This window comes from Doryrhamphus excisus, linkage group LG5 (assembly GCF_037039965.1).
Source record: "Doryrhamphus excisus strain RoL-2023G ecotype Guam linkage group LG5, RoL_Dexc_Guam_v1.1, whole genome shotgun sequence".
In the NCBI taxonomy this organism is placed as follows: Eukaryota; Metazoa; Chordata; class Actinopteri; order Syngnathiformes; family Syngnathidae; genus Doryrhamphus; species Doryrhamphus excisus.
In genome coordinates this window covers 13,477,342-13,491,823 of record NC_136361.1, presented here as the reverse complement: position 1 = coordinate 13,491,823, position 14,482 = coordinate 13,477,342, and the positions used below count along the sequence as shown (strand labels likewise).

General features: G+C 42.8%; 2 protein-coding genes across 2 annotated transcripts; both read left to right on the top strand.

The window, feature by feature from the left end:
• The first annotated feature begins 145 nt into the window (after positions 1 to 145).
• siglec15l (sialic acid binding Ig-like lectin 15, like) lies at positions 146 to 3,502 on the top strand. Its single transcript, XM_058052856.2, has 7 exons — positions 146 to 198; positions 925 to 1,296; positions 1,376 to 1,720; positions 1,787 to 1,828; positions 2,662 to 2,754; positions 2,825 to 2,848; positions 2,947 to 3,502. The coding sequence occupies exons 1-7, from the start codon at positions 156 to 158 to the stop codon at positions 2,976 to 2,978; spliced, it is 951 nt and encodes a 316-aa protein (XP_057908839.2). The 5' UTR covers positions 146 to 155; the 3' UTR covers positions 2,979 to 3,502.
• Positions 3,503 to 3,633: 131 nt separating this feature from the next.
• On the top strand, positions 3,634 to 9,034 carry cmtm7 (CKLF-like MARVEL transmembrane domain containing 7). Its single transcript, XM_058052861.2, has 5 exons — positions 3,634 to 4,195; positions 5,956 to 6,132; positions 6,200 to 6,298; positions 6,488 to 6,569; positions 6,708 to 9,034. The coding sequence occupies exons 1-5, from the start codon at positions 4,085 to 4,087 to the stop codon at positions 6,719 to 6,721; spliced, it is 483 nt and encodes a 160-aa protein (XP_057908844.2). The 5' UTR covers positions 3,634 to 4,084; the 3' UTR covers positions 6,722 to 9,034.
• The last annotated feature ends 5,448 nt before the right edge of the window (positions 9,035 to 14,482 follow it).

Sequence of the window (14,482 nt, the reverse complement as noted above, 5' to 3'; positions counted from 1 at the left end):
TGGAGGTCTGTTCAACAGTTAGCTTGACACTTTATAGAGCATTTTCATAGGCTCCAGTGTGTGTGTGTGTGTGTGTGTGTACTTGCAAAAAAATATGCAGTGCCATGTGACCAGTTTCCTTCCTTGTTTGCTTTTTGCATTGGACTTGGCTCAACATGACAGTTTGTGTCCTTGTAATTCTAAGTTCTGTCATCGCAGGTGAGTTTTGCTTCTGGTTCTGGACCCCTATTGGCCCTGTTGGTGGTCTTCTTTAAAGGGTCCATGTCCTACATTTACAACTTTTTGTATGTGTTGTACTCATGTTTTACATGAGGTAGAAGTGCCTTATCACGAGAGTGGTGTTTTAAACTAATCCTTAGTTTGATTTTTATTGCACTCCCACACTTAGTGAATGGAAACTTCACAAGATTTCTACAATATCTTGTGAATTAAACATGTAGGAAGTCCATATACTGTATGACAACTTGTCGGTTGGACTGTGGCAAAAAGTTGATTCAGACTGTCCCCACTGCCATTAAGAGCCTCTTCTTGTTTAGATTTAAAAAGCTACCCAAGATTGGAATCAAACACAAATCCTTTGCCTTGAAATGGAACAGCATGTCCAATTACACCAGTGGTTCTCAATGGTTTTCTGCCATGCCCCCCCCCGCCCCCCCGATTTGAAATACTGCTGCCAAACAGATAATGATGATTTATTTATCTGTACTGTACAGACTGAACTCGAAACTGAAAACAGGGAAATGTTACAAAATGGAGGGCAGTGGCATACAAGGGTAAATAATATATTAATAATAATAATAAATAATAAATATTAATGTTATTATTAATCTCCAATATTTATCCAATGATATCCAATATCCAATTCAATCATGCAGTAGAGTATTGATCATGTAGAAAACATGGCCGCCCTGTTGGATTGTACAGGAGTTCTCTCAGCCAACGAGTTGAGCATGAACGTCTCCAAGGAGGTAGTGGCGTGGCGAGGACAAGACGCAATCCTTGGATGCTCCTTCACTCATCGTGATCAGGAGCACTACGGCGGCACCATCGATGTCCAGTGGCGGGCCAGGCAATCCAGTGTGAAGCCGTTCTTCGAATGTTCCTTCAAAAACATCTCCTCAGTGTCGCCTGGGGATTGCTCTGCAGCATGGTTCTCACTGCATGGTGACCCGCGACAGGGGGTGCTGTCGCTCCTCATCCGTGGGGTCAAGCTGATGGATGAGGGCATGTACTTCTGCTGCGTAAAGCTGGACGGGCAGCTGACCCAGATGAAGGAGCTGAAGTTAAAAGTCTTAGGTGAAAACTGAAATAAACATGAAGAAGTCGTTTAAACTAGCCATTGGCTTATGTTCATTGTTTTCTTGGTTGTCCCCAGCGAAGCCGGAAATCCTGAGCTTGTCATTCGTCAACAACAGCGCCCCTCAGAGGCTGCAGTGTACCATAGAGGGCAACCCTCTGCCCAACATCACCTGGCTGTCCGCCTCCAGAGGTCTCCTAGTGCAGCAAGTGCATACCTCTAAAATAGGTTTGTACCAGCTGACCAGCTGGGTACCCTATGATGGGGAGGACCGGGTCACATGCAAGGCGGAGAGTCAAGTAGGTTGGGCCGAGCAGGCCCACCCCCCATCAAACTCTCTGACCATTGCTCTGATAGCTGGAAGTGTTGCTGTTTTTCTGCTGCTGGCCATTGGGGGCGTCGTCCTCCTGCTGAGATTCAGAGGTGAGCGATTAAAGGGTGTGGCCATGTGACTTGGCCACTCAACTTCATGTTTTCATTTCTCCTCAGCTTCCGAACAACAATCTACGATTCATGAAAATACTCCAGCTGGTGAGTAGTTATCACTTTTGTACACCTTCATGAATAAAAGCAAGGAGAGGCCCGGACGTGGGAAACCGAGTTCCCACCCTGGAGCCAAGACCTGACGGACCTGACTTGCACGCAAGAGCCTGATGGTTGTGAGTGTGAGGTCGATAGGGTTTGCATCTGCAGTAATGGGGTTGCTGTATCGGACAGTCACGGTGAAAAGAAAGCTGATCTGGAAGGCAAAGCTCTCAATTAACTGGCCGATCAATGTTCCCACCCTCACTTAGGGTCATGAGCTTTGGGTCGTCACCGAAAGAACAAGATTGCGGATACAAAATGAGTTTCCTCTGTGGGGTAGCTGGACTCACCCTAAGAGGTAGCTTCGGCATATAGTCCGGATGCCTCCCGGACACCTTCCTGGTGAGGTGTTCCTGGTGAGCGGCCTCGGGGCAGACCTAGGACACGCTGGAGTAATTATCTCTCACAGCTGACCTGCGAATGCCTTGGTGTCCAACCGGTGGAGCTGGAGGTGGTGGCCGGGGACGGGATAGTCTGAGCTTCCCTACGTGAGACTGCTGCCCCCACAGCCCAGACCCGGATAAGCGGATATTCCTGTGTTAAATGATGCCAAAGTTTCAGATAATGAGGTTTGCGCATGTCGAAGTGAGCCCTGAAAGAGGTTTGGGATGGCTCAAAATGGTTGATTTCAAAGGGCGTTGCAATGCTGTTCCTTTGTGATGTCACAGAGGGGCGGGATACCTAATTGGCATGGCTGTAGGCGCTATACGCTCTCGCTCTTCTATTGCTACTTAAAAGAACATGCACATCTTGTAGACTCAATGCGTGTGTATGTGTAGAAGAGGACCGTCCACTGCACTCCTCACATCGTCCAGCTGAGGATACTGTTGAGCTTCAGCCAGTTTACGCCACTGTTGTACTTCCTGCTTCAAGTGAGTGCCTTCTCTACAGGAAGATATAACAAAGTAATTATGTAATAATATAGTGACTGTGTTCTTGCAGGTGAAGTGGTCACATGCACACCAGGTGAACCATCCTTGGCGTCGTCCATGTCGTCATGGTCTTTCCATCATTTTGTTGTATTGTTCCAGGTTTAAAACAAAAGTGTAAATTTGTCCTTTCAGACATTTTGTATTCAACTGTGAGCCTGCATTAGTCTTCATCCTGCCATGACAGCAATGACAACACCACAAAGTGAGGTCCTTCGAGAACCCAGTGTGTAAAATAAAAAGGTTGCTAATGGAGTTGGCGTTCTAACATGGTGACAGCACACACACATGCTTTCAAACCAGGCAAATCTGCATCATATTTGTATCAAAGATTTGAAATACATGCATTTCATCATAAGAATTGACATACTCTGTTGAATACAAATACAGTCATGTGATGTTTATTTTTAACAATATATTCTCAAATAAGATACATTTGAGCAAACAATAAGTGATGTTTTATGTATTTATGTTCTTCAGCTTTGTTGGAGCCTCCGCCTGCTGACTGGAGGCAAAGGTCATTGTGATTACACACACACACCAAATATCTTTACAAATACTTCCTTCCTTGTTAGCATCCTACTAGCTAACAAATAAAATGGCAAACTGAATGAAGTTGACCCACCACCTCTCTCAAAACTGTGGTCAAATAGTCATTTTTAGTGCTTAAAAGTGAACGACCATTTACCAAGCTCACTGGGCTGCCCTTTTGCAGCATCAAGTGTGCCTAATGTTGTGGCCAATCAATGCAGGTCTGTGCAACTTTAGATACAAACCAAAATAGAGGCAAGCTGAAGAAAACCTAATAAAGAGGATGCATTGTGACAAACGTCATGCAGTTTTAAACTTACCAATTGCACGTTGTGAAGCACTTCTGTGGCTGCAGCGCGTCGCTGTGAGCGACTGGCCAATCACAGAGCGTGAAGAGTGAATACATAATGACCATTTTCTTTAAACACGAATTCACAAATACGGATAATGACGAAATGACGAAATGTACTCGTTTCAAAAATGCATAATCCGAGCCGAACACTAGCTCATCCCTAATATTGTCACGTTTCCTTTTTACATGGCTTTTGTTGTGAAAGACATTACCGGAAGTGTTCGCGTCATTTGTGATTGGGGTGTGAAATGCGTCCACAGAAGTGGACTGGGCGTACATTTAGGCGCGTACACTCGATCTTGTCCAATCGGCAAGTCTTTTTCCTGAGCTTTTTCTTCATATCAACTTTATTCTAGTCCAAAGTTGAGAGTCGTCTTGTCCGAAGCCGCCATGTCTCACACTGTTATCACCGCCAGCTCCACCACGACTTCCGCCTCTGACGGCGTCGTCAACCTGGGCTACAGCAGGACCATCCCGGGTCTGCTCAAACTGGCCCAGATGGTGAGACACTGCAGTCATGTGTTTGGTAATGAAGACGATAACTATGATTATGATGGCTCTAGCTAGCATTAGCATTAATATCACCCTCACAACAACAAGAGGTAGCATCCTGTGGGTGTGGTTCTGTCTGTCCCTCACTCTCTCACACACATACACTGTAGCTATGGGTAACATTAGCGGTTTTGAATGTATCAACTACCAACAGTGTATGCATTTCTACACAACTTGACTGCCAGTGCAGTGTGATAAAGTACGAGGCTTTGTATCAATAAGTTACGACGGAGTATTAGGGCCATATTGAGGAAAAAACATTTTGAGATTTTGATATGAATAAAGTCGTACATTTACAAGAAAATTTCGTAGAATAAAGTCGCAAATTTAGAATTTGAGACCGCGTTTTTGCGGTGTAGTCATCAGTCATGTGACTTAAATACAAGTTCACGTGCTAGCTAGCTAGAGATATCACATAGTGCAGGAGTGGCCAAAGAGTCAGAGATCAAGAACCACATTTTTTCCTGTTACTGCAAAGAGCCACATCATACATATGAAACATCATTCCTCCCTCACACACATACCTTTACTCTTTACCTTTACTTGTTACTTAGCCAGATGCATTGGTCGATGTGAGGTGAAGTGTCACTGAAGATTAGAAGCTTAAAAATGTGTTAAAGACAGCTGACACAACTCTGGTTTTCATTTAACTGTGCATTTTTTCCCTGCCATTTTGAGATCGAATTTGAAGATATTTTCTCAAAACACCGCAATTCGACTGGGAAACTTTGAGCTATGTTCATCCAAGGCGTATGTTAGCAAAAATACCATAATAAACTCCAGCAAAGTGCACACTACCATAATGAACTCAAATACTGTAATGAACTCAACGTCAACATGTTTCATGCCTTCATAAAAGCCGCACGAAAACTGTCAGAGAGCTACGACTTTGCCAACTTTTATGTAGAGCAGGGGTCTCAAACTCAATTTGCTTGGGGGCCACTGGAGCTCGGGTCTGGGTGAGACTGGGCCGCATCAGGTTTTCCAAAAAAAAACAAGCAAAAAACGCATTTATTAAAAACAGAAAAATGAATAAACTTTGCTTTGGTTCCGACTTTCTACAAGAAAAGCTCTGATAAAACATTGCACTGTTCTCAAATATCTTTTTATTTTTCTACACAAAATAAGATGAAAAATAAATAAACAAATCAAGAATAAAGAAAATCAATCAATCAGTAATAAATAAATATAATAATAATAATAAAACATCAAATAATAAAAACTTAAGAAACCACATATAGTTGGTGGTTAGACAAATTATTTTTTTCAGATTAAAATGAACAAAGCATTATTAGAGCCCTGTAGACATGACAAAACACGACTATAGTCACATTTATACTCTTTTTATTTACAACATATTGCGCAATTGCAGGGTCTTGAGACACATGCTAACCCGCAAACTAGTGAGCTTGCGACCTAAACGGTAAGTTATTTCCTTTAATCTTAAAAAGCCAAAAACTTACCACTTCCACACGGATAGGGAGGATAACTAGTAACAGTTATTTAACCTTTAACATGAACATTAATCAAACGTAATAATTTTTTCTGGGTACATGATACCATACAGCATCCATATCAAACTTGCGCGGGCCGCACTAACATTAAACTTTCATATCAAGGCGGCCTAAACTAGCGTCCTGCGGGCCACATTCGGCCCGCGGGCCACGTGTTTGAGACCTCTGATGTAGAGTAACTGCTGTGGTCCCTAGGTGGCGCTGCTCATCACCTTCCTGTGCGTCCACTGTGTGCGAGGGTGGCCCAACTGGGCGGCCTTCCAATTCCTTCATGTGGTCTCTGCGTGGTTCCTGGTGGTCCTGCTGGTCTTCTTCCTCATGCACCTTTTCCGACTGCAGGCCAAGATGCCGTGCATCAACTGGCCTCTCACAGTAAGTGACGCTCCTCTGTTACTTCCTGGTCATACGACCCCGACGCCTCATGTTGTCTTTCCTGCAGGAGTTCTTCCACTACGCCATAGGGACTGTCCTCATCTTCATTGCCTCCATCGTGGCCGCAGTGCTGGCCGGAGGAGTATCAGCTCTGGTGGTGGCATCGGTATGCTAGCTCTTCTTTGTTTTGTTGCCTTCCACACACTTGTGGAAAAACTGGCAGAGTGAGACCTCTGCCTCAGCTCACACATGGAGTATGTAGTGCCACTGTTGTTAATGAGTTATCATGCGAAGCCCTGACTTATTGTCGGGGCGATGCACCTGATAACTGAAGTATGTTTTTGTGTTTTGTCAGGTGTTTGGCTTCATCACAACCTTCCTGATGGTCGTCAGCTTGTTGACATCTTACAGCGTGTCCTGTGGCCCCCAGCAGACTGGTATGTTCATTGGGACATAGGCAAACTATCTGAGACTATGTTAGTAAGAATCCTGCAGCTAACATGCTAAGTGTGCTTTACTGAACCATGCAGTAGAAGTCACATGACCATGATTGTCACATGTTTTTCTGCACGCAGGTGCGGCTATGTAATGGCTAATGGTCATTTGGGAAGAGGATGGCTTCATCTGCCCCTGGCTCACTTTTCTGCCTCGCAACACGCTGACAGCTGAATACAATTGGGGTTGCAGGTATGAGGAGGTGATCCAGGAGCAGCGTCGTTTAAGAAAAAAAAGATTGCGAAATGTTGGCGTTGCGTCACAGAGTCACGTTCACGTCTTTGCTAAGAACAATGCCTACTTCCATCTTTGCCTTTGCTTACAAGCCTTCTACTTGACTTGATGTTGACAGAAGAGCTCCCCGCCCTGTTTGTGCCATTATAACGTCGCCAATATTGCTAACTTGCTAACTTTCACTTCTACCTGCTGGTGCTCACTTCTTGCTGCAGATTCTCTTCCTGCTTGCACACACTTTAGACTATTTCAGTGTAGGACAAAGTCATGCACCACACACATGCATGTCTCTAGCATGCTGCTATGTTGGAGGAAGTGTTAGCGTGCTAACATAGCAAACAGATGCACTTAGAAACATCCAGTCTTTTTCTTTAAGTTATATTTTGTGTCATATTTTATATTGTATTTATAATTAAGATTGTAAATGCCTGGTCAGAAAATGAACAACTGTTGACTCTCGAGTGAGCAACATCTGTAATCTGTGCCAATCATCTGTCCCCGACGGGTCACATGCACACGCAGCCTGTTGTCATGGCAACACACGGGCCGGCGTGCACGGTGCTAGTTCTACCACCATTTCAACTTTACCACCGAGATGTTTACACAAGAGCACATTTATGCTCATTCAGCAACAACTCCATTCAACATCCGAGCATGAAAGCACACAATCAAGCAGACTGTTAGCAAATTGTTAGAATTCACAACTTCTACATTATTATGTATAATTTCTATTTCTACACAACATGCTAATGCTAACCTGCTGCTGTTGTGTCTCACTTGGTGTACTCGTGTATTTAAACCAGTCTTTTGGGTGCATAAGAGCTTTTAAACTGAGAAGTACGGCAAAATACAGTGCACTGTCTGTGCCTGGATGTCACTCTCAAAATGGTGAGTGTGCACTGATGGACCCCTCAGGTACAAAGGACTGGGCCAGCTCTCTGTATTTCGGGTATTGGAGCCTTCAGGCTGGTCCCTGTAGGCCACTCAAAGCAGGTGGTGAGATCGGCCTCCTCTGGATTTCAGCAGGGTGTCAAACGCCTCCCACGCCTGTTAATGGCAGCTTTCCTCTAAGCGATCTGGGTACTTGGTAGTCACCAAGGGTGTAGGGTAATGACTTGGAACACATGTAGGAACCATTGAGAGTGTCCAAGGGTCTGAAGAACCATTAAAAGTCTCTTAAGTTATTGTTGCGCACAGGAAAGACTTCACTTTTTATAATCATCAAGAACTTACCAACATTTTTGATTGTCAACTACTGTGCTTTAGAATTGCTAAGTTTTATTTCGGGCTATCGGAAAGGGTAGTGTAAAAATACGACACCACACTCAGCAAATAGAGATCATTTTATGTGGGTAAATGTTAAAAAGCACAAACATTTTGACTAAAACAAAGGTGCTTATGGTGACTAGAGGGAAGAAATAGTCCACCAAGAGTTTGAATATTGTCGGAAAAGGTGGCGATGTTGATGTTGGGGATGATTCTGGGAGGTGGAAGCCGGGATGTTTCTGGATCCCGAGGTTGAGCGGTTGGAGTGAGGAGGCAGCTTCATCCGATGCGATTGAGCAACAGCACTTGGTAGCACAAAGCGTTGTTGTTTTTGCCGTTCCTTGACCTCAAAACCCGATGCAGTCATTTCCTGTAAGTGTACAATGACGGTAATGGATAAGTATACTGTCCTGCCTACACTGTGTACTTGAATCACACTCATCATTTTGAGTGCAACAGCCGAGTACTGACAGTGTGCTGGATTTTGGTCTGCTTCTCAGTTTGCGTCTACTTTGCGTCTACTAAGGCTAAGTGTGCTTCTCAGTGTCATTGTACTTAATCACTCAAAATGCTGAGTGTGCTTCTCAGTGTCAATGTACTTAAGCACTCAAAACACTGAGTGTGCCTCTCAGTGTCAATGTACTTAAGCACTGAAAAGACTAAGTGTGCTTCTAAGTGTGTAGGTACTTACACACTCAAAAGGCTAAGTGTGTTTCTCGGTGTGAATGTACTTAAACCTTAGATGCATAAGTGGGTCAAAAATGACCCGGTCAGGTTGTTTTCTTGAAATATCTTCGTAATGAAAATTTATCATTTCATATTCCAGGTATTCCTCAACAAAACATGTTTTTGATATCATGCCATTCACATTTTTAATAATAATAATAATACATTTTATTTCAAAGCGCCTTTCAGGACACCCAAGGTCGCTGTACTGAAGATATAAAAACACAAATATAAAATATAAGATAAAAGAGAACAAACAATGACTAAGAACATACAATAAATAAGTGGGGGGGGGGGCATGTGATGCAGTTAGAGGGAGTAAGCTAAATTGAACAGATGAGTTTTGAGTTTGGATTTGAAGATGGGAAGGGCGGCAGAGTTACGGAGGTCAGGTGGCAATGAGTTCTAGAGTTTGGGAGCAGAGTGGCTGAAAGCTCTGCTCCCCATAGTGCTAAGGCGTGCAGAGGGTACAGTGAGACTAACTACCTTTTATACATTTTAAGAAATTTTTGTTTTTGTGTTACTACCCCAACCTTCCAGAAGTGGGTAAAAAATGACCTGCATGCATTTTCTATGGAATCCAATAGGAACCTTTTATTGTGAACTTTGGCTGTCAGGAATAAATTAACTGTAAACCACACAGACTATATCAGAAGTGTCACCCGCCAGGAATATTATTTTACACATAAAGTGCTAATACAAGTATTATCTTCATATAATATTGTGTATGTGTCTTTCATGACTGTTAGTATTATCAACAAATTGGCCTACTTTATAACTAGCTGATACTAGCTGGCTAACATTACTATATGTATTGTGGAGCAATACTCTTTTGTTTCCTCATCCATGCCTTGGCTGCTAGATACACAGCTGAAATGGTCCTACAGATGCTGGATGATGGAGAGGCAGTAACGGGGTTGGACTCTGAGTCAGAAATGTCTGATGACCCAGACTTTTGTCCAGGCCGCAAGCCAAGTATGGCCTAAAGATATTCTGGGTGTGTGATGCACGCATCCCCTATGCCTATGCAATAGATGGTATAGTTTACACTGGGAGACAACCATGGGGAGCAGTTCAGAAGAATTTGGGGAAAACATTGTCCAGCAGTTGTGTAGTAAAGAGAAACAGCTGTCAGATCTGGCCAAATAACAAAGATCACAAAGTCAGCCATATGTGTGGGAAATGCAATATACCTGTGTGGAATGATCACAGCCAGAAACAGGTAGTTTGTCTGAACTGCATGCAGTGATGAGACAAGTGGAAACACACAATGGATTCTCACATTTTTTATTGTTGTACGGGGTCATTTTCTTTTTCAAAGATGTAAAAAAGTGAAAAATTAAGATGTTTCTAACATGAAATCATTCTTGTGTGGTCCTAAATATAATACTAAATATCATACAAGTGGTTATTCCTAACCAAAATGGCAAAATTGGCATAAAAAATGCATTGATTTTAGTATGGGTCATTTTTGACCCACTTATGGAAGAGTGTAAGGTCCAGTCACTCGTGCATCTAAGGGTTAAAGAAAGACTTAAGTGTAAGCACGCAAGTGCACCAATTGAGACACAGTAGGTCAACTGGTTTGACCGGTGCATGCTAAAGGCAAACATGAGCAATATGTTGAGGTAATTAGACATGCAAAAGATGCCTCTACTGGTTTTTGTTGTAAAATGTGCTGTTGATTGTATCATGATGACAATTGTAAGATGAAGATGAATAAGAACACATCTTCATCGTTACCTGTAAGAAAGATCAAACATTGCCTCTGTGTGAATTATGTTTATCACATTAATTGTTTTATATTAGGGCTGCGCGGTGAACTAGTGGTTAGCGTGCAGACCTCACAGCAAGGAGACCCGAGTTCAATCTCACCCTTGGCGTTTGCATGTTCTCCCCGTGCATGCGTGGGTTTTCTCCTGGGACTCTCATATTCCAAAAACATGCTAGGTTAATTGGTGACTCCAAATTGTCCATAGGTATGAATGTGAGTGTGAATGGTTGTTTGTCTATATGTGCCCTGTGATTGGCTGGCGACCAGTCCAGGGTGTACCCTGCCTCTCGCCTGAAGACAGCTGGGATAGGCTCCAGCACCCCTCGTGAGGATAGGTGGTAGTGAATGAATGAATGTTTTGTACTACAAGAGGTCATTTGACAGACTTGTCTTAGTCCTTCCCCCACATTTAAGTGCCTTATGCGCCACTTGTTTGATCCAGCTATCACGTAGCTACATGCTAACATGCTGTCTTGTATTGTTTTATATTTTACATTGGAACCGTGTTATGTGTTGTCCATTCAAGCAGCCTAGCACCAAAGTCAACACTCAAAAATGTCAAAAATAAAAATCCCAATCACGTGACAAGACATCCGCATTAGATGACGTCACGAGGCAGACTCTGAGCTTCGCTGCGAGACAGTTCAACAGCTCCGACCAGCTTCGGTGGATAAAGACTTGAGAGCTTTTTGTGTATGTGTGTGTGCGCATGTGCGTGCGTGCGTTTTTATGTGTCTATTAACCGTGCACTGAAGTCTTAATTTCGTCCAAAAAGACAAAAGCAGTGCTTATGACAGTATATGAGTGGTCCTTGTCCACCACTAGATGGCAGTGTTGCTCTCTAAGAACATCCTGTCTTGAAAGTAACACCGATAGCACACACAGTAGCCATGTAATGTAATGTAATGCTAGTATTGATCGCTTGACCTTTGCAGATTTATGGCACTATGAAGGGAGTCGGATCTTAAGGAGTCATTTTTAAACTCATTTTAGAGTTTTTAATCAAGGAACCAATCAGTTGTAGTTGTAATAAGATACGACAGGTATCAGAATAATTCAAACTTACATCCCACCAATATTCAAAATAGTGAATTACTGTATTCTGAAATATTGATTCTAATTTCAATTTGGCCTGTATTTTCACGACAAACATTCCATACGGTGGTGCTATAACACCATGCTTTGACAGATTACTATTTTGATTTTTTTCCTTCTGAAAAAACTTTTGTGCCAAAATAAAATCTACACAGGCTACCAATAACATCCGTGCATTCCACTTCTGTGGAAAAGCATGTGATTGCCATTTTATGATAAATGCTTTTCAAAGCCGATCACAAAACTAATCACCTGTGCTTGTATGATTGCAGCCTGCAAAGAACACTGTGAGACATTAGTGCCCTGCCCTAATGTCTTGGTTAGTGCCCCCCTTCCTCTTTCCTTAACACAGCGCAGGCGTGGGGCAGCAAACCCAACATGTCTGCTTTGTGGAACTTATATGCCATCTGTGAGAATAACGTAAAGTCACGGGGATTGTAGCATGTTAAAAACTTTAATACAAAATTTGAGGAACTAACACTTGACAAAGTATTGTTGAGTTTTTGAGGCTCATGGTGTATCACAATCAGTCTAGCTTTTCTCTGTAGTAGATACCCATTAGACATATATTGTCTAATGGGCCAGATGGCTCTGGGTGCAGCGGCAAAAGTGTTCAGTCGGGATGAACTCACTCATGTCAATGAAGCATGCTGTGGACTTAAACACTTAAACACTCAGATGTCATTTGTCGTTCACCTAAAGGCGGCATGGCATGGATGACTCAAGACCCATGGGACTCACACATATATGATGGGTGATACAATTTGCACTGAAGAACGTTAAACCATTCCTTTATGTAACTGGGATTCGGTTCTCATTTATTCGAGTTGTTCAAAAGACTAACATGTGTGAATACCAATGCAAGAATGTTGCACAGGAGAGAAGCTTGACCCATTTAAGGAGGCAGGAGACATTAAACAAGCATTAAAGTAGCATTAAAGCAGACTTTTGTCATGGCATTACCCACACACACATACATTTACATGTATGTATGTGTATATATATGTATATACTTTTAATGGTAGATGTATTCTAACATGGAGAGATAAAATATCAAAAATAAAATCCAGAAATAAAAGAGAAATAAGTATTTGATCCGGGGCGGCACGGCGGTCGAGTGGTTAGCGCGCAGACCTCACAGCTAGGAGACCAGGGTTCAATTCCACCCTCGGTGTGGAGTTTGCATGTTCTCCCCGTGCATGCGTGAGTTTTCTCCGGGTATTCCGGTTTCCTCCCACATTCCAAAAACATGATAGGTCAATTGGTGACTCCAAATTGTCCATAGGTATGAATGTGAGTGTGAATGGTTGTTTGTCTATATGTGCCCTGTGATTGGCTGGCGACCAGTCTAGGGTGTACCCCGCCTTTCGCCCGAAGACAGCTGGGATAGGCTCCAGCACCCACGCGACCCTCGTGAGGAAAAAGCGGTAGAAAATGAATGAATGAATGAAGTATTTGATCCTTTAGTATGCATTAGGAATTCTGGCTTTGACCAGTTAGACACGCCCAATCAACTTGTTAACTGAATTGACACCTGTCCAAAGAGTTCCCTCAGGACCTCAGAGACAGGATTGTTGGTCTGCACAAATCTGGAATTGCCTACAAAAACATTAGCAAGATGCTGGGTTTTAAAATCACAACCATTAGTGCAATTGTGAGAAAATATATAGTATATATATATAAAAGTTATATAAAAGTATAACATGACCATCAATAGACCTCGGTCTGGTGCTCCACAGACGATTTCACCTTGTGGGGTGGAAACGATCATGAGAACTGTGTGAAATCGTCCTGCAACCACTGAGAGTTTGTCTATATGTGCCCTGCGCTTGGCTGACGACCAGTCCAGGGGGTACCCTGCCTCTCGCCCAATGACAGCTGGGATAGGCTCCAGCATGTGTGTGAACAATGTCTTATACCTGTATGCCAATTTGTATGCCAAGGTTTTTTTAACAGTCCCACACTGTACTCCTTCATCTAAGAGTCTAGTTTGGAGTTGTTGTTTTTTCCCCTCCCCTCTCCTTCTGCCCCCCCCACCCCCCCCTTCATGCAAATTTCCCCACTGAGGGACGAATAAAGGCATATCATTCATTCATTCATACCCGCAACCCTAGTGCCGATAAGTGGCATAGAAAATGAATGGATGGATATTCTCTAAAGTTATTTTCTGGATTTTCTTATTTATATTTTGTCTCTGTATGTTAGAATACATCTCCCATTAATGATAATATCTTTATTAGTGGACAAACCAACAACACCAGCAAGGGACCAAGTACTTTTTCCTCTCACTATGTATATTTATATGTGTGTGTGTGTGTGTGTATACAGTATATGTGTATGTATGTATGATAAATGACTGCTGGATCCCCCTGCGCCAAGTGGGAGAAACAGCCAAGTTTTCATTGAGTCGGTTGCCATGGTTACCGTTGAAATATCATTATGCTGATGGAACTTGAATGACATCCCTGCGGGGCGGAGCTACAGTCCCATTGTGTGTCTCTGCATGTGCAGGCATGTGTTTATCATAAACGACAACACTGTCCACCATGATGACATTGAAGTCGTTATGTATATTTATTCCTCACTAGCAGTTTTTATTGCAATATTTATTTATTTCACTGTGTACAAACGCACTTTTGATGAAAACGTGTGTACTTCAACCTACAGGTCATAAGTCATTGTATCACAAAACAAGTGTGTGTGTTCGAGATTGAGGGTGTCAGTTATCCAGATTCTTCGGGGTGGTACTGTAGTTTTAAA

Coding starts and splice junctions, on each gene's coding strand:
- siglec15l (XM_058052856.2), top strand. CDS start 156: ATGACAGTTTGTGTCCTTGTAATTCTAAGTTCTGTCATCGCAG. Junction 1,721..1,786: donor CCTCCTGCTGAGATTCAGAG/GTGAGCGATTAA, acceptor ATTTCTCCTCAG/CTTCCGAACAACAATCTACG. Junction 2,849..2,946: donor AGTGGTCACATGCACACCAG/GTGAACCATCCT, acceptor TTGTCCTTTCAG/ACATTTTGTATTCAACTGTG.
- cmtm7 (XM_058052861.2), top strand. CDS start 4,085: ATGTCTCACACTGTTATCACCGCCAGCTCCACCACGACTTCCGCCTCT. Junction 6,133..6,199: donor GCATCAACTGGCCTCTCACA/GTAAGTGACGCT, acceptor TCTTTCCTGCAG/GAGTTCTTCCACTACGCCAT. Junction 6,299..6,487: donor CAGCTCTGGTGGTGGCATCG/GTATGCTAGCTC, acceptor GTGTTTTGTCAG/GTGTTTGGCTTCATCACAAC.